At 33.3% G+C, this 21464-nt stretch overlaps 1 protein-coding gene across 1 annotated transcript; it reads left to right on the top strand.

Annotated features, from left to right (window-relative positions):
• The first annotated feature begins 553 nt into the window (after positions 1-553).
• LOC137923413 (sorbitol dehydrogenase-like) lies at positions 554-21055 on the top strand. Its single transcript, XM_068766659.1, has 8 exons — positions 554-695; positions 5608-5641; positions 6184-6317; positions 14136-14326; positions 15134-15318; positions 16598-16776; positions 19283-19404; positions 19982-21055. The coding sequence occupies exons 1-8, from the start codon at positions 642-644 to the stop codon at positions 20157-20159; spliced, it is 1077 nt and encodes a 358-aa protein (XP_068622760.1). The 5' UTR covers positions 554-641; the 3' UTR covers positions 20160-21055.
• The last annotated feature ends 409 nt before the right edge of the window (positions 21056-21464 follow it).

Raw genomic sequence — 21464 nt, 5'->3', positions numbered from 1 at the left:
TTACTTATACTTACTTGACGCTGAAATCTTTTAGGAAGGAGAGACCTATTTCTAGCAGTGGGCGGCATATGGCTGAAATGAAGAAGATGATGAAGATGAACCTAATATTACAACGTCTACTTCTGCCATTTAATTATGGCAATCAAATAAATACTATCTAGTCTGAAGTGCTTCTTTGATTTTGCTAATACGGAGACTTGTCTGCAAATATAACTTTACATTGGACAATATTCTTTCTATTTAAATAACTTGGGCAGCAACGTGTTTGTTGTTTTATATAAAAGAAACACTTTTTAAATAATCTAAATAATTTCATAGGAATCAAAAGTCAATGTACATAATATTAAATGTGTTAGTTTAAAAAAAAAAACTGTTTTAAAATGCAGGAAGGCAGAATTCTGTATTTTCACAGCATTCGCCGATGTTTTGTAGCGTTGGTCCAAAAATAAATGCTCCAGCGACATGACAGTTGACCGGGAGGCCCGTCAGAGCCGGTTCAGGTCTATTCGCTTACGTGGAGGGCCGCGCCTCCTCCATTGATAATATACCAGCGCCGCGGACTATCGGTATCAAGTCGTGTCGGTATTCACCGTAAAATCGTCAGTAGTGCGTCGACAGCCGCAACGCGCGCACGTGTCAAAATGGCTCAAGATAACCTCACCGCCGTATTATACAAGACAAAAGATTTACGATTAGTAAGTAACATATAATTTACACTCATTTTTCAATTATAATTATCCGAATTTTTATATAAACAATTTTTTATGTTCTATTTATTTTAAAAAGGTTTTAAAATCAATGTATACAATTACGTTTATAATAACGGTTCTGTTTAAAATAATTAACGATTTAAAATAATTATATAACCTTATTTAAAACCTAATTCAAATAATCGTATTTAAATAGTGGTATACTTGAATATTAAAGTCGTATATTATTTTGTACGGATGAAACCATTTTGATTCTACTACAAGTTTAATTTTTATTGTAATTAAATTTTACTCTATGAAGAAATCATCTATTGCCTGTGTTTTCTATATATTTAAAATATTGATAGAGTAATAAAAATCTCCAAAGGAATTAATTTTTAAAATGAATGTCAAAACTGCCCGCTGTTTATTATTTTTTAAAAAAGGTGTTAACATATTTAATAAGTAAATATCTGCAAAACTTATATGAGTACGATAGACATAGTAATTGTAATTCGTAAATAGATAAATAAGTAATTAATGTTAATGTTTTTTTAAATTAATTTTATCTACAATATTTTATCTGTAAAAATTAGCGGTACGTTCATTTTTATAAATCTATTTTTAATTATATATGTACTTTGTAGAGGTCTCTTGGAATAGATTCTAGCCCTTCACACATGTGCGTATTCCGGTTAAAATAGCAGGCAGATATACAATATTCGTCGGACAGTTAATATTGCGCTCTTTCAACCGTACTTTTGAAATCATGCGAAAGATTATTGTAGAAAGCATTAACAATTGAAAATATTACTAAAGATGCGTTCACAAATGATTATTTTCAAAAAGATATCGTAGTAACTATATGTTAAAAAAATTAATCATAATTTTTCGGTTATTAAAACTTTTTAACAACATTACGTCGTCGTCGTTTTAGTTTAGGACACCCACTGGTATATGCCTCTCCTAATAACACTTATGAGGGGATATATAATAATCGCCACGCTTGGAAAGCGGGTTGGCGATCATAGTGTGATACCCTGAAAACTTGTTTGTAGCAATTCTATTTAATTAACGCAGATATTGTGAATTTGTAATTTTTTATATTACTATCGCAAGTGTCAGTCCTATATATCTATATATACCACTGCTCACACACCTGCTAACACAATTTAAAGAATTTTTATTATCTAAAAGTTCATCAAAATTTGATACATTATTAGTTACAGACCTCCTTTATTAATGATAAAATTTTATCTATGGCATTAATTTTTGGTTGTCAAATATATTTTTCCATCGAAAGTTACATCCATCCAAAATATCCCCAACATATATCCAAAAACACCTCATGTTGTAGGGTAAATGAGGACCAATATAATGACAAAAGAAAGCGTTCGCAACTGTAAACCAAGGATGCATGTATACACATGCTAAGTAGGTGCATCTGGTATTAACTCTATTATAATATATATTCTATTTTCAAGCTTGTTGTAACACTGGTGCCATTATATTTTTTATTATGTCTATATTTTAACTAAAAAGTAACTCATTTTACTTTTCCCCTTCTTATATCTATACTATATACTCTATTATATCTTGAGAACAACTTTACTGTCTTAATTTGTGTTTTAATTGATTTCCATAATACGTTGTAAAATTATAATATTGATAAATTTATCATACCGCCATTACGATTACCTTACGATGCCCTTATGTGTCAGGACATCAATCTTGAAAATTCATTTTATTTAATACCGTGATCAAAAAGTAAGGTGAATTTGTTTATAAAATGTAAATTATTTATTTATCCTTCCAAATTAATTTCACCCCCTTCGAAGTAACTTTACTAACTACTAACTTTCTAAGTAACTAACCTTCAAAGTAATATTTTGGAACCAATCGGAACTTGACACAAAACATTCTTTAAAATGATTTAGGTTGAGCCAAATGATATTTCAATTTTTGACAAATAGACGTTTGGCAAATGTTATTCCTTCCTAACGCCCGGGAGTTTTAAATGACAATTTCATCTTACTTTTGGCCAATTGTTTGTCGATTTTCCCGCGTTGTTTCCGAACATAGAAATAAAAATATTGTGTACCAAAGAGCAACATAATTAATGCGTTTTTTTTCCAAAAACATTTTATATTTATTGAATTTCCAATTTATTATTCAAAACGAAGATCGGAAAATTATTGTCTGTGCAGCTGGTTATTAAATACAGATCTGAAAACAAAAATAATGTTTATTCTATAGTTTTATTATATTTAATTTTACAATTAATAGTGATACAATTGTAGGTTGATGGGTACTGGAACATTCTGTGTCGATTATATAACATCATCTCTACCTACACACTTAAGGAAAATATCTTTCAAAAAAAGGAGAAGACCTATAGGAGAAGATCTATATACGTCTGACGTATCATAACTGCCATTAGCCTGTCCTCTAACAGGAGACGTGTATCAATAATTGAAACAATTTAAAGCTAATTAACAGTGATTCAATACTAAAAATAGCTATAGAGCAGTGATAGCTAAGCAGTAGAGAAATGAGACTTGCGACCGTAGGTCTCGGGATTCAATCAAAAGCGCTTAATTTCATAGAAACTAGAAACAAATTGAGAACTGTCCCATAGAGATATTATTCAAGTAAATGCTACAAGGGTATCAAGCTGACACTGACCAGGCAGGGTCACAGTAAACTTTTTTTTTACTTTCACAATATCGCTTAAGTTATTTATTCCTAGCAAAGCAACTTTAGCAATGGTACCCTAGAGCTTATGATCATAGGGCGCGGGTTCGATTCCGAAATACAATCCATTTCTTTTGCATTTGTGTATTAATTATATAAGATTGCCACTGCTCACAAATTAATTTCCAAATAATGGCCAAAAGCGTACGTACCATAATACCACACTGCAATTATTACAAATTTCCCTTTAGATGTCTTTGAGGAGAGTCCTATAACTTGCAATCACACTTGCAGGCGGCTTTGGGCTAAAAAACGAACATTAAGTATAAGTATATAGACTATATAACTTTTAGATTGTTAAGATCTATTTATAACTTAACTATGATCATTTATCTACTATCTGTCAAGGGTCAAATGAACAATAACAAGCGCAAACGTATCAACAAATCTTTAAATACGTAGTAAATACATAAATCGCGACTGTTCTAGTATCATTATGACACTGTTAGGGCGTGTTTAAATACAAACAAGACACAAATGATTTAAAAATAATCATAATAATTGGTTGACTTCAACTTAGTTGTAAATTGTTTAGATTTTAAGTTAGTAAATAGTTTAAGATATTTAAACTTTAATATGCAAAAACGTAAGCAAAAAAAAAACGGAAATATTAAACGTAAATGTAAAAACAAAGGCACAGACGCTAAAGTCTGTGGAATATAGATTATAATAAAAAAACTATCATTATGATTTATTTTATGAAAACTATTTAATATTAATCTAATTTAAATGGAAATTATGGTTTATGATATATTTAGAGCAACTTGGCATTAAAAAAAAACTATTTTTTTTAGGTTAGTTTTTTACAAGAAAAATATTTTATATTTTCGGAAAGTCATAAAAGTTTTAACGTAATATATAATTAGTTACATATTAAACAGGGGCACATAATAAACACTTTTAGATACAAGACACATTTGATGTTCACTAGACATACAAGCTGCAATATTGCCATTTTATGATAAACGATTTTCGTATCTTTAAAACAAATAAATATTTTTTTTGCAACTCATGTATTTAATAATAAGACCACACAAAACTACAATGTAAGGTACTCTGTGTATATTGAGATTCCTTTTACAAATTAATACAGATACGTGACTAGGTGGCAGTTAAAATCATGTAATGTTCGCGGTTATCGGAGTTGAACTGACAATCCATTGCAGCCAAGTCTTTTCATTGTTGCACTCTTGTCGCGTTTCTGGTCACGCCTCGGTCGGCCCCATGCCCTTCTGGAGCACCAGCTATTCGCGCTACGCGTCGCCATGTAGCTCTATTTTTGGCAGAAAGAGAGCATTTATTTACTGATTTTTTTATCATGTTTTTTTTTATATCTGTCCATATCATTGGAGACCGTCTACGAGATTGCATGCCTTTCACGTTGCAAATCACCAAACGTTCGATTGAGCCCTCATTACGGATAATATGTCCAAAGAACTTAAAGACAGAACAAACCAGATATATACAAAATTGTTTTTTTCTTAATGACATTATGTCTGAACTAGTAACAGGCATTTGCATAACAAGCTGAAACAATAAAAAAAAAGAATAAAATCAAACGAATAAATATCGTAGTCAAAAATATCGCGGTATTTATGTAACAATTTTCCATAAATCATAATAGTAATAAAGATTCGTTTATCTAAATGCGGTCGTTTTATTACAACTACGATAAGATTCTCCTAGCTTATCTATTACAGAGTTATTTACTGAGAAATATAACCGTCATAAAAGTTATAACTTCTTATAAATAAACAAAAGACGTATGTTATTAATTAGTATTTCTTTTTTTTTAATTTAATGACAATTATTTTAAACATTTAAATGTTTAAGTTATCGTTATTTGACATTTATCACGAGACATAATTAAGTTGAAAAACTTTTCCATGAGATAACACCAATGTTACAAAATAAAGATAAAACGTTCTGTAATATTAATATTTTATCGAAATAAGTATGGGTTCATTACGGGCTTCAGATAAATAATCTGTACAGATTAAAAAAATACATCCTACATATTTGACAACATATGCCAATTATTTTTTTATCTGTTGTGGACACATTTCTAAAAAAAAACAGTTTACAATGCATAAATGCAAAAATATATCTTAACTAATTTGATTTAAAAAAGCAATGTGATTAAATTAATTATATTTGTTTGCAGGAACAAACACCGATCCCGGAAATCGCGGACGATGGTAAGTTTCTTAAAATGTTTCCAACGCAATAATATTTGATATTACCAATGTCAAATATTAACTGTGTCAACAAGTTCGAGTGCGATGCCAATACTTTCAAGTTTGTACGTATATACTTCGTATGTAAAACGCACTAGTATTATAGCTGCCTAGAATATCAAAGATAAATATTTTATCTATTTCATGTAGAGAACAAAAACTCTGAAGGCTCTCCGGCGGTTTAATATTAATACCAGTCGTAGTGTAGAACACCAGACAACATCGGCCACTCAGCAACAGGTGTTCCATCATCCTCATCATGAACCATCCTCCCACCTTTACACGACGCAACCAGTTAATACCGAAGGCCCTATTATGAGTTCTCATTTATACTCTAACTATACTTTTAGGTTAGTATAGAAGTAGAACATAAGGAATTCAACTTGATCTGTCTTGACACGAGGAGTATACGGACACGAAGGCGCCCGAGACTGTCGACTTACAGCTCGATCGGTTGCTTTTATCAGGTTACCGTTTTGTTATATATTTTAAAAATTGTACAGAGGTACTGCTCCGGATGGACTGCGTGGGCATTTGCGGCTCAGACGTCCACTACTGGCAGAGTGGGTCTTGCGGGCATTTCGTGTTGAAGGAGCCCATGATAATGGGCCATGAAGCTTCGGGCGTCGTTGCAAAGGTCGGTACATGTTTATTTTTAGACAGTTTTAATTAGTTCGACCCGTTCGGAATTTATTTGTTTGGATCAAAATTAGAAATTGAAATTTAAGCACCTTCCCGTTGTCAGATTGATCTGCAATTCGGTACACACATTTAATTTAGATGACAATACAGTTAAATAAAACCAAGAACATTATAAATCTAAGATGGCCGCCGATACAAAATGGCGGATTACATATTTTCCTTAACCTCCTCAATATGGGTATCAAATGAAAGGGGTACACTAGTAAAACACGATGATTATGTCAAAATTTGAAATTTAAGATGGACGCCGTTCCAATATGGCGGACTAGGTACATATTTTTCCACAACCACCACAATATGGGTATCAATAAACCGTTTAACTTAAAAGTTTTTTAAATGTATTTTTAATCATTATTGTTCAGTCAAACATTATCATCATGTCAGCTGATAGATGTCGACTCAAGGTTTAGGCTACTCACAATTGTCATGATGACTCGTATTGTGTTGCCCGCAACCAGCGTCGCTCCGGTTTATCTATGTCGTCGGTCGACCTGGAAACCACTAACATTAAAATTGCAAAAATCTCTCAAATAATATTCTCATATAACTATCTATTTGCGAGCTGATTAATGTACACAGATTATATAGTTATATCTAATCGAAAATATTAGTTATAATTATTTATAATTTTTTATAATTATTCTCTAACTACTAACGCCCTCTACAAAATCCGGACTTTAATGCGAAAGATTTTAGACAGTCGTGTGAGATAATTCTAATAGAACAGTGTGTTACATGGTAACAGTATTTTTAATATTCATTCCTCAAATTTAATTAACACTTTTCACTATTATTATATTATATTGACAGTGAATATGTTCACTGTTCCAACGCCAAGAAGAAGTACTGTTCACTCGAGACAATCCTATCGAAAGTTCAATTTATGAATTTACGCGTGACTTACTTACTTAACATATCTGTTCGCCATTATATTGATAACATATATTATTCTTAATTACAATTTAATATTTCGCTTACTAACAAAACTTTATTAAAATAGGTTTTCAAAGTAAGAAAATCAATACTTAATATTAGTGCCCATATTAAATGATTTCTAAAAGAAATCTGATGTTATAACTAAATAAAAATAGCTTTTATAATAAGCGGATTTTTTATTAATGCCATTATGTAATATATATATAAAAGAAGTAACTGGTATAATTCGAGATATAATACAGAATTAAAAAAAATACTGAAGTGCTCATTAGGCACACAGATTAATGAAATATCGACCATAGACACTTGTATTGGTATATATATATCTATGGTCGATACAATTCGATACATATTATTATTATTATGTAAAGTATTTTTTTTTAATAAACTATTTAATCTAGTCACTATTTGATAATTGTTTGCGAACACAATAGTCACGGCACATTATCTAGGTACCGGATTTGTGAGGATTATCTGTGCGAATTGGCGCCAAATATCACGCTAGCATGGTTCGCAAATACTACAAGCTTGACCAAAATTTCATACCCTCGTTGTGTATTGTATTTGAATATTGATTAAATGATATGCAAAATAGAATTTATTTATTTCTCACCGTGTTCGCGATTGTTTTTTTTTAAATTTATTTAAATGTATTCATACATACTCAATGTTAAAAAAAAGTTTGAAAGTAATAAAATAAAAGGTATTTAAAAATGAGCTATATTACTTTCATTTATTTTCGAAATCAAATTACGCGATAAGCATGAAAATGGCTTTGAATTCCTTATAATTTTTTTGTAAACATCTCAATTGCATCCAGAAGTTTTATATAATAAAGTATAAACTATCATTATTTTAGTCAAAATATTTATAATCCATACACTTTCAAATGTTAGTATAATATTCGAACATAATACTATATATTTACATTGGCTTTACTACATTGCAATTACTTTTTAGCATTGCAACTGTTGCTTGCATTTTATGTGACATAAAAACAAAAACAAAAACCCCAATTATTTTGTAAATAAAACCCGTTGAACAAAATTAATTTATGATTATTTTGTATACAAATACGTTATCCAATAAATTAATTGTTACCATTTGGCATTGCGATAAAAGTTCGGTGATTAAATTTCATATGCAAGACCGTGTGGGTCATTCGCGTAAGGTAAACATCTTCAATAAATGGAAATAAGTCAAATTGAAATTTGTTTATTTAATAAATATTGTTCTATATAAACATTAATATATATTAATGTTAATGGCTGATAAGGTCTAAAGGTTGTCGAGTGATTACTACGAACTGGAACGCAGCATGGACCTCCACTAGGTAGACCCACGACTTATTCCAAATGGCGGGAAGCAGCTGAATGTGGGCAGCCTAAGATCTGTCACCTTCGTGAACTGTCGGAGAGGTATAAGCCTCGCAATAAGTGTCTATTGGCTGATATGGTGATGATTATGAATAATATTAATAAGCTTCTTTGATAACATGCTTAATCATCATTTCAGAACACATTTAATATAAGTAAATTATTATCTTTTCTTAGTAGAGGTATTAGCGCTCGTCTTATTAACCGACTTTTAATGAATTTTAATTTACTTTTGTTTGCACCTACTATTGTTACCGAAACCGCTGTACCGCGCCTTAGGTATTCGCAGCGAGACGGGGGGAGTATCGGTCACTACGTTCCCTCAGTCTGCCGTCAATTTTCACTCATGCGTTTCCGTCTGTATCCAGCATCTTCAGCCTATCTTAACCAAGTTGTTCGGTCGTTTTGGTTCTTACCGTTTCGTGGTCTCCACTCCAAAACATTAAGACTTTATTTTTAAGAACAAATATTAGGCTTGCCGGTTATTTAGTATTTTTTACTTAATAGTATAACTATTTATTTTTCGTAAAAATCTTCAAATAATCTATTGATTGAAAAGAAATTTTTCTTTATACTTGCATGACATATCATATTTAAAGAAAAGAACAGACTTAATGATTCTTATATGTTAACACCTGTCTTGAAGCACTCCTATCTGGATGAACTTTTATGGAAACGCAAATATTTTATTGTATGCGCAAAAATTTTTATTTTATTAAAAAGAAATCGAGGTTTTTTGCGATCTCTTTTACAACTGATATAGAAATAAATACACTAGTAATCTATCACCATTGCAAATAAATTAACTCTTAGATTATTTAAATAAATCTAGTGTTAAAAAGTAAAAAGATTTTTGAAAGGCAAAGGAAACCAAATATTTGAGCCACAATTCTACAATCATTATACAATCTATATATCATTTGTTTGTATCTAACATTACCTAATTAAATCAAAAGCATTATCTGTGCAACGCATAAATCCTTTTGAAGATCGATATAAGACAAAAAAAATCCGTGAAAATAAATTTTCCTAAAACGACGCATATCGTACAAAACAAATAATAATAGCGAACATAGATACACTTTAATGTCTAGTTTTCAAAAACGTCTCATGCGCAAATTATTACTATCATTTATTTTATTTAGTCTGATAAAAGAGCCTTGAACTTAAAAAGTAGCCAATGACAGCTGATGAATAAAAACGAAATGACATTTACTATTCGTGAACCGGTTCAGACCGGACACTGGAGGTGTGTCGGAGACAATTGTAGTAAAATATCGATATGTTTTAAGAGTTATTTTTTTATTGCTTTTTCGTATCATCCATGTTTTTTAATTATTCCGAAACAGGATACCGGTTTTTTTGCAATTTGGATATACAATTATCTAGGATAATTTTACTTAATCGGTGTTATCATACAAAATTAAACTATTCATTATATTCAATTACTGCGTTATTTCTATTCACTACATTGAAAGTTTTATTGTTGTCTGCGAAAAGCTACTTGAAATTACTTTTTCTTAAATATGTAATTGAATATACCAGTATATTGAAACGCCATCTATTGATGATTTGTCGTATTATCTTTTAGCTCATGATTACATGTACGATAGCGTTTTAATCAAGTAAGTAGTATACACACGAATTTCTTTATTTTTATTTTTAATAATTTTTTGGTTTCTGCACGGGTTACTTAAAAATGTTTTTAGAATAACGAATAATAACTGTTTTGAACAAACTTTTTCTGATAATTATTTTTTTACCCACAATACCAAATCTGCACTGAAAGGCAATAATATTTGGAATTAGATCGTAATACCTTTGATAATTTTTTTCCATGTTAAATCCTCGGTTCTCAAAGTCGTCCAATTGCATCTCAAGGGTTTCGGAGGCGGTAGACTCAACGGAGGTCTATGTTAAGGAGACAACGAGAGTTCACATTTCCTAAGCGGAGATCTACGAATATTTATCTGCTTTTGATTGTAAAGAGCTAAAATGTTGGCTTGACTTTACTTATCAACATAGATAGATATTTTAAGAAGATCAGCGATTGTTATTTGTAAAAACTTGCATATTTTATAATTAGCACAACTTTTTTTGGGAATATAGTAAATATGTAGCTGTAGGGGTCCACCGAAATCTGCTTTTTAAAAGTAGTCTATGAGAAAACGGTCTCTACCTCTGGTTTACAAGATAAAAATGGCGTCACCGGTGTTATACTAAAATTAAATTTTTCATTCAATACATTGAGACATACATATCAGTAACCCAAAAGGGGTCTAGCCTTAGACGCATTCTCAGCCCTGCTACCTCATAAAATCTGCAAATGCCATTTAGACAGCAGTGACAGTACTATAAAAAAAATCAGTAACCTAATAATTTTTCTAGACATAATAATATTCAAGCCGTAAAAAAGTAATCGAGGATTGTTGTTTGGCAAATAATAAGTATTGTTTGGACTATTTTGCTCGACCTATTTAGATTTGGTTTGAATTTAAATAGCTAATATAATTATTCCAATCCAATAGATTTTTGATTTAGGTTATGTAAAAAATACTCATATTACTTCTATTGTTTTGTTGTGAAAGTATAATTTGATATTCACTACATTTTTAACATCGAAAACGAAATATGTTATGCTAAATTATTAAAATACAGATACAATAAAAACGTTATCGGTTTTTTTCGCGCCATTTTTCATATAAGTTTAATAACCGTTTATAAAGATTAATAATGAAAAAGACGTTACTGTGGCGAAACAAACACACAGACGCTCTATATTTATACACGCACGTGTCATTGATCCGCTCTCACGTGTCTTTTAGTTGTGGGCAACCACACGTTTTATATTTGCAGGAGAAGTTTACTTAGAAAACTTATATTGTAAAGAAATAAAAAAATGTTTACAATGATGCAGCTAAGACAATGATTTTTTAAGTAATTCACATGTATTGTTAGGGGTTATTGACCAAACATTGAACCAAAGTCATTGTGTCATTGAAATTCGTCTGTCATTTTGACTGATGTATATGTATAAAGTGACAGCTAAGGTCATTCACCTGATATTAATATATATGTACCGGCCGATGATAGTGGATCCCATGTTACTATAAAACATGGAAACGTTAGCTTAAAAAAATTTAAAGACGTAAATGGAAACTTTATTTTTTTAAATTCAGTAGGACTATATGACGTCTTACAAAAACACCGAAGTAGGTTTATGATTACAATCATTTATAATGGCCAAACTTCAGTGAATATTATCATTCTTTCAACCCATAGATACACACTGCATGGCATGGGTTTCCCCTCAAAAATATATATATAGAGAGATATACCATAATCGCCACGCTTGAGAGGGGGATTGGCGATCGCAGTGTGGTATTATCGTACGCAGAGGACTCTGCTGCCGATCTTTTGGATCTTGTTTATGAACTATGTGTCCAGTACAGTCCAGTGTGTTTAAAAGAGACCATTGCACTTACTTTCAAGTGATTAATTTAAACAATAAATATGTATGTAAGCGAAATAGACTCAGAATTATTTGTTAAAAGTAATGTTAACATGATTTTGGTGATCACCATAATCTTGGAGTATAAGACAGTTTCGGAGTTTTTTTTATACTGGATTTTGAAACCGCTGTACATACAGCGCTTTAGATATACACGCGGTGAGATGGTAGGAGCATTGGCCGCGCATTAAAGAGGTTACAAAATAAGTATTGTCTTATTTTATAAAAGGATCAAGCCCACATATAATAGGTGGCGCAAAAGTAATATCATAATGAGAAAGTGCCTTAATTTTTACAAATGACGTCAAATGTCACTGTGATTTAACATTTGTGATGTAGATATATAGAGAATTAGTAGTCGATAAGCGATGGAGAGGTATATACCTCAAAAACGTGGAATTATTGTTACAACTTATTAGACAAATATTCAGTTTGTTGTTTTATCGCAGCGTAATTTTTCACGTCGTGTTCCATGATCGGACAATCAAGAGCAAGTTCTTTCTTTGAGGATTTTTAATACCTCGCGTTTTCTATAACAAACCAAGCATCCTACAATCCTTGAAAGCTAATTTTGAAGAAAATATCGCTATTTTCGACCCAGTTGTTTTGCGAGCAACAATTCAAAATGCCGTAATACGTGCGCAATTATGCATCAACTCGGCAGGTGGCCACTTGTGCGATGTAATTTGTTGTAATTAATGTAACCAATTTTACACAAACTTTTTTCCAACAACATAGCTCTATGTTAAATTTATAGCAAAATGGCTGCCGGTTCAAATTATGACATTACTTTTGCACCACATGTTACATGGTTATGACTGTATTGGCAAGTGGCCACAGCTGTTAAAATTCATTAATGACATGAAAAGACGAAACATGTTTCGAGAACTTGACGAATTTGTTCAGTCCTACTGTAATGCTTATAAGAATTTTATTTATTGTTCCTAGTTAGTAGTAGTAGTAGTTTTAAAACAGGACTACATATTTAATTTAATAAAAATGCTAAAGTAATAACAATACCCAGCTATAAATATTGCACATCGACCTCTGGAAAGAGACAATATGCTAATTTTGGCTTCGTAGAGCATTATCTCTGTCGCACGAAATACAAACAGTCCGGTATCTATTAGGAGCTGTTAAAACAAGTGTCATTTGATTCTTTTGATAATTATTTTTATTCTTCGTATAAAATTCACAAATTTTTCTATAAGCAATACTAATATTATAGATTATATGTTAGGTTATGTTACCATATGTGAAAAATCATTATTTTATATTTATATATATATATATATATATGTATATGTATATATATATATATATATATATACATTTCTAAACAGCAATTTACTTAGTTATAGTATACTATATTTCATCGTGGTAAAGTTAGTACATTTGCAAACAAAGGTCATGGATTCGATTCCCATGAAACAATCATAAATAAATCACATTTTGTTAAGTTTCGGTGATAGTCCACCGGTAGATGGCTGAGACATGCGATTGTAAGTCGCGGGTTCGATTCCCAGGATACAATCTTAAATATTTCACACTGCAATAATTATACAGGACTACCACTGCTCATTAATAAGTTTCCAGAGGATGGGCAGTAGCGTTCTCTGCGTACTATAATTCTACACTGCGATCGCCAACCCGCCTACCAATTGTGGCGATTATGGTATATTCTTCCATAGATATCTTTAAGAGATGCTTATACCTTTGATCTATAAAAATATTCCGATGACGTCAATATCTGCTATGTTTATTATAACTTACATATTAATAATATAACTCAAATTCTGTTACATATTTTTTATCGTACCCAGTTCTCTATATGATTTTTACCCACGAAGCAATATTTATGTAATATGGTTATTACACTAAAATGAATCTTTGGCCGTGAATATATATACTAATTGTGATGATATTCCAGGTGGGTGCGAATGTAAAGAAGCTGGCGGTCGGTGACCGCGTGGCGGTGGAGCCGGGCGTGCCGTGCCGCTATTGCGAGTTCTGTAAAACTGGCCGATACCACCTGTGCCCCGACATGCGCTTCTGCGCCACGCCGCCCTACCACGGCAACCTGTGCAGATACTACAAGCACGCCGCTGACTTCTGCTACAAGTAACTACAATACACATTAGTACACCCTTGAATAACCAGGCCTTGGTTGCACTCCCCTTGAAAAATCACTTATTATAGCAGAAATATTTTTTTTCATTACTGTTGCGTAGTATAGTGTCAGCGCCCGTAGTTGCTTCACTAGGTGATCATGATTCTCCTAATTTTTTACTAACGAAAATCAGATTTGTGATATGTTTGCCGGATGGACACGGAGAAAGAGAAGTTCCCAAAACGGAAGAAATTAAAAAAATATATTTGTAGCCGCAACCAGCTACTTTTACTTTTTGACCATCACCATCATCAATGCAGCCGTAAGACGCTCACTGTTGGACATAAGTCATATAGGAAAGACTGGATGCAACCTGCTTCCAACGTCCTCCGACAATCTTAACAGTCAATCACCTTGTCGGTGGACGTCTTACTCCGGAACCTCGAGGCCAGTGCGGCTATCTATTCTCCGCTTTATGTGGTCTGCCCGCTGCTACTTTAACCAATCACTTGAGCTATGTGGGTTACTTTCGTCTATGGATCTGCGCATTCATGCTTCGATCTCGTAGAGAAATTCCGAGTATAGTCCTCTCCTTGGCAATAGTTTAGCATGTAAATGTTGTTTAAATAACTCTTAACTATTTATACTCCACCGGAAGCGACCTGCATTCAGCGTCTTCTGACGAGGGTCATCTGCAAACCATATCTTCACAACTGATCACCTTCAATGATCCTAAAAGTAAATGAATGAATGAATGAAACAGCCTAATCAGACCAGCACATAGGGCTGCGTTTAATTTTGTTTATCTTCATTCACAGGTTGCCCCCACACGTGACGATGGAGGAGGGCGCACTCCTAGAGCCGCTGTCAGTGGGCATCCATGCGTGCCGACGCGGAGGCGTGGGCGCTGGGCAGTCCGTGCTAGTGCTAGGCGCCGGTCCCATTGGCATCGTCACCATGCTCGCTGCCAAGGCTATGGGCGCCAGCAAGATCGTCATCACCGGTGAGCAACCTCTAAATTTAGTCTATATAATAACGGTTTTACCTGATTTTCCTTGCGCACTGATAGCAGCAAATTTATTTTCTTCTAGAATTCTACATTGATAATCATAATCAACCACGACCTTTAGCGCCAGGAGGAGAATATTCCTGTTTTAGTGTTACCCATAATATATTCAAATAATTACTACAAAATAATACTATGAATGTACTTTTTTACTCATTTATATATAATCAATCTGTTTTTTATCTAATAGATTCAGGCGTTATTTTGCGGAAGTCCATCCTAAGTAAGAAAAGGACTAATATATAGCTACTTCCGCTATGTGCCTTAACCGATTAGTTGACTCGGTGTTTGGCACTAATCGGTGTAACATTACTCCTGAGGATTCCCCGTGGAGGGGTGAAACACGTGTTGAGTGATTTAACGGTGGTAGTTGTGTAATTCGCATTGTTTGCCGCATGCGCATTTATCAGCGGGCTGGCGGGCGGTGCACTTTATTGCACGACTACTGCTGCATAGCGGAAGTAGCTATATATTAGTCCTTTTCTTAATCTCTTTTTTGATATTGATAAATAACATGATAGGTAAAATGATTGAAAAATACCACTTCTTTTACAAACAACATTCAAACTTATCTTGAAGAAGATACGACTTAAATTCTAATATATTAAATACAGATAGTGGAGCTTTGCTAGCATTTAGACTCCGTGGACTTTAGGGAACAGAGCACAGAGAATGCTTAGCATAGATATTGAATGTTAAGGGGGGCAATTCGAGAATAGACTGAACTCGAGTTTAACCCTTTCGCTTTAAATTAAAATTTGTTGTTTGATGTTTTTTAATTTATTATCGTATTATATTTATAATATGTATCATAACTTGTTTATTATAAGTATATATGTTATATACATATGTAAGTATTTGTATGTTTTGTACACATTAACATAACTACTTTTTGCATACTATGGTCGTTTCTAAGAAATTGCCTTGTGTGATAAGACCGCCCATTATCCTCTTTTGTTTATCATTATAAAACTATTTAAATTTATCCTAGTATTTACAGTAAAGAACATTAAATGAAAAATAATAATGAAACATGTATTACGGGGGCATTAAAATTTTAAAAAGGCTTAGGTGGGGTATGGCAAAAAATGTTGAGAAACACTGGTGTAGATGACGAGGTACTGTTGTAGTAATATTTTCTATTGTTTAGATATAAGCATCTTAATCCAAATAAATTCGAATCTCATGTGTTAAATAATAATTTGCCTTTGATTAGACATCCTGCAGTCCCGATTGGACTTCGCGAAGAAGTTAGGAGCGGATCACACGGTGCTGGTGTCGCGCGAGAGTAGCGAAACGGAACTGGTGCAAACCATCCATGGGTTACTGGGAGACCAGCCCGATATCTCCATAGACGCGAGCGGTGCGCAGGCCACCGTCCGCCTGGCGCTATTAGTGAGTACAAACTCATACTTTGTTTAATCAGAATACGAGAGAGGCAGGAACTGGATATAATGTTACATTAGGACTTTGAAATGGATTTGAGGGAATCACACTCCACTATCTTTCGGCCTTTGGTATAGGAGGACCGACACTAGGTGGACCGAGACAGGATGGAACGACAATGGGTGGACCAACACTGGGTGGACCGACACGGGGTGGACCGACACTGGGTGGAACGACACTAAGTGGAACGACACTAAGTGGAACGACACTAGGTGGACCGACACTGGGTGGAACGACACTAAGTGGAACGACACTAGGTGGACCGACGACATAGTGAAGATCGCGGGAAGTCCCTGGATACAGACTGCGCAAGACTAGTCATCGTGGCGATCTTTGAAGGAAACTTATGCCTGGCAGCAGGTGTCTATAACTAAAATGATAATGGCACTACGATATTTGTTTTTATTTTTCACTTTGATTATTTAATGTGCTCGATTTTTTAGTTATTTACACTTATATTTATCTTTATTTATATATGATAGATTTTCCCGTATGGTTTGACTCATCGCGATATCTCTGGAACCATAAGAATTGTAAGAACTTAACCTAACCCAACTCTCTTCAGTGTCAGTGAAAAGGTACCTACTGAGTCTTGCTTTGGAAGTGGTACAAAAAACTTAAGGACCTAAGAGTTATTAGGAATATCTCTGCCGAGTAGAGGTCAACAATGAAATTTTTGCGAATTCTACGAAATTCCTGGATAATAAAGCAACTAGATGATAGATATCCTCTGTATTTTACGGCGGGTTGGCAGTGCTCGATACTCAGAGTGTATTCTTTCGAATATTCTCTGAGTATCGAGCACTGCCTGCATATCGATATTCTTTCGAAAATTGTTTGCAAGTAGTGCCAATCTTACATAATGCGCAATACGTAAATTATACAAGATTAAACCCCGGGAATCGAACCCACGATCGAAAACCTCAGTCCTCTACCGTTGGGCTACCATTACTCGAACAATATTGTTTTATACAATAATTGAGATGCTTCTGTCAGCTAGATTCAATAGCATTTGAAACTTCACTTTGCCTACTGATTGTTAGTCGTTCTAACATCACTTTTGTACGTCGAGAGAAAATTGCCGGAAGAATCTTGTTAACTACTAAGAGAAACTAGTATTAATTTGAGCTGGCATATATTCTATATCTAAAAATAAACTTACGAGTTCCATACGCTAGTCCTTATCTAAGAAAATCCCATAACAAATGCTGTCAGGATTTTTTTGTCATCAATTTCACAATATTATTACAAAGCACGAGTTACAGAACCCTCTAAACAATAAACACTGAACCCTAGGATAAAGAACACGCGTGAACTTGAAGTTATTTTTAATTTCTTGTGTACAGTTCTCGGAAATTCTTACCGAGTACAATCTCGAACTTACTAGAATCTTATCTGTAGGATAAATAAGTGTAGTCCCCATGACGACAGTTGTGTTTTTTTTTCGAGTTATAAAATTAAGATCTACGATCAGTGATACAAAGTGACTATTTGGTAACTTATTTGGACAGTGATTTCTTGAGCGATTTGGAAGTGTAGTTTGTACTAAGCGATAATATACTTCGTGTTAAAGTAGGGTGACCATCTGATTTGTGAATAAAGGACTCCTTGTGAACCAGTGGTGTTTCATTTCGAGTCAGAACCCACGGTACGTAACAATATTATTAAAACAATGGTTACCGCAATTATTTACCATGCTGTTGTAATATTTAGAATTCTCTTACGCTGTTGTCGGATTTTAATATCCAGGCTTATAACGTACCATGTCAAGTCTACTTTGACGAACTAAAATCTAATAATTCGACGAAGTAATTCCACTAAAAAGATAGATTAGTTGCGATTTGAATCCAATTAAATTTAATCTTATACTTCTACTGTTCCAAACTTAAAATTTCAAATCTTGGCTGATATCGTGTTATTGGTTATACCGTATATGTTTAAATCTGTGTTAAACGTTTTTAACCTGTCAACTCCTTATGGTTATATCTGCCCGAAACGAAGTAGGCTACATTATATTGAATAACACTAAAATACGGTATAAAATCGCTAGCTCTGGATATATTACAGGCCATAAACAATAATATTTTATTCGTGATTTAAATAAAAATCGTTTCCGACACTCACGGGCATGTTGAACCCGTCTCGACCAACTAAAGGTTAAAAAATGTATTGTTGTGGAGGTTCTTCTTGCTTCTTCTCCACAAGCTCAACCTTGTGAAGCGGAGTCAAAATTAAAATAGATTTTTAAAATAAATAGATAATAAGTTGACGATCAATAAAAGTTCCGTTAAAAGATCCAGTGTTGAAAAAATAAATTTTATCTTTATCTTTACGGAAATTAAAACTAGTTTGGATTGATCAGCTGTGTACCCAAGATCATTAGTGAGAGTTGTGAAAAGGAGGATAGGGTTTGTGCAGGGAAATGTATTTTAATGAGTCTTGCTTTGTGATGCAGGCGACGAAATCCGGCGGCGTAGCGGTGCTGGTGGGTATGGGCAGCCCAGAGCTGACGCTGCCACTAGCAGGAGCAGTCGCGCGCGAGGTCGACATCCGCGGCATCTTCCGATACGTCAATGAGTACGTATCCTTTGATTACTATACATGGCTGATTGATTATAGGTGTAAAATTTTAAATCACCGTTTATAATTGTTAAAACATTTTGTGATTACTCTTAATTTTTTCGTTTATTTACACTATAAAGTAAAAAAATTAAAGGACAGATAACCAATAATTAATTCTCATATGTATTAATTTGAATTTTGAAAACGCTTTTTAATACTGTATTCATATTTCGTTATTTATTTTTTCTGAAACTATTTATTTTTGGCTAGATTGACAGAAAATGAGTTATACATTCAACTTTTTTAAAGTTTTTACACTGAATGCAGGCTGTTTCCAATAGATGATTACTGTGGGTAAGGCCTGGGTCCAGCTGTGGAAATACAGCTGAAATGATGGTGATAATGAATAGACTCATCACTAGTGTGTAAGCATAAGTATGCTCCGGTTTGAGTGCGCCAAGTCTAAGCAAACTACACCATTTATTTCTGATGACCGCTTGTTGTTAACCTTTTATATTTCTATATTCCAGTGGTGATATTCTATTTGTCGTTGTAAGTATAATAAATTAATTTACTTTTAACGTTTCTCCAGATATCCGATCGCTTTGTCTATGGTGGCGAGCGGTCAGATCAACGTGAAGCCGCTGGTGTCCCACCATTACTCTTTAGAGGAGACATTGGAGGCCTACGAGGTCGCTCGCCAGGGTCTCGGCATCAAGGTCATGATCCACGTGCAGCCCCGTGACGCGAATAATCCGCAGAAGTTCTAACGTGGTGGTATAGAGGTGCTTTACGCGGCCATTTTGAATTTATCACTTGATATCACAATCAATAATTATATAATTCGGATACCAATATTTATATTGGATAATAATTGACATGTTTTAATTTTTTTATTTATTTATTATTTCCATTTAAAATGGCATTTGATATATTTGACTTTTAATAATATAATTATTATGTATGAAGATTTGATAACAAATTTTTGATGATAAAATGAGGTGACAGGCGCAGATATCTGAACGTTCAATTTACTGTTAAGAATTACATTTACAATTTTTTTGTTAAATACTACTTACTAGTTACAAGCAGTAACTGAAGATTTAAAATTGGTGTAAGCATATAATTGATAACAATTTTTGTAATGGAATTTATTACAGATAATATATATTTTAAATGTACAAAAATAATGTTATTGTGTTATGAAAATTATTAATGGATTATGTAAATTAAATTGTGTAGATAAGTATTGAATGTAAGATCGAATTTATTGTTTTATTGATATAAGCTATTATGTCGTCTGTGAAAATTTTGTACGACACTGACGAGCTGGCTTCTCCACAGACGCTAATAAATATTGACAATCAACTCATTGTCTATGACATGTGGTTGACAGTTAAATTTATAATTACTTTGACATAACAAAATGTTTGACATTTTGGCAGTTGCCGGGTTTTTTTTTGTTGCCATTATGATCAAAACTTGATTCGTAATACAAAACTTGGAAGTATGGTTTTGAAGTATTCGATTTGTCATCTGTTTGTGTTTAAAACAGATATAGGTCTAGTCACTGTGAGGACAAATTTTCACGGACCTAGTCTAGAATTAAGACGTTTGTTGGTTACAAAATGTTATACTTTTGCACAAATAAATATATTGTTTATGACACTTTGTTTAATTTTCGCATTTATTGATTTTTTAAAAAAGATAATTCAACAGGCCTGGTTTTTAGTTTACTTTTTTATCGATAGCCATAATTGTCGCCAAATTATAATTATCGTCACAAATACCGGGCGATTTTCTAAACACGTTTGTTGAACAGATTTCTTGACAGCATGGCCATATTCACTGCAATATAAGCCATGAAATATTTAAAAAATTTTCACATAATTCACTGAATCAACCAGCGACCTCTCGCGACCTTAACTATGTCTTCGGTCCGCTTAGTGGGGGGGGGGTTGCCCACTCCGCATCTTCTGGCTCGTGGTCCGCCATTCATGAACCTTTCAGCCCCAACTGCTATCGCTTGCACGATGAAACGCATATGTATATTATAATGACGTATATAAACATCG

Source organism: Battus philenor, unplaced genomic scaffold, assembly GCF_028537555.1.
Source record: "Battus philenor isolate CCGP_79_NKW_IND1 unplaced genomic scaffold, ilBatPhil1.0.hap1 SCAF_21, whole genome shotgun sequence".
NCBI lineage: Eukaryota > Metazoa > Arthropoda > Insecta > Lepidoptera > Papilionidae > Battus > Battus philenor.
This window is presented reverse-complemented; position numbering and strand designations above follow the sequence as displayed.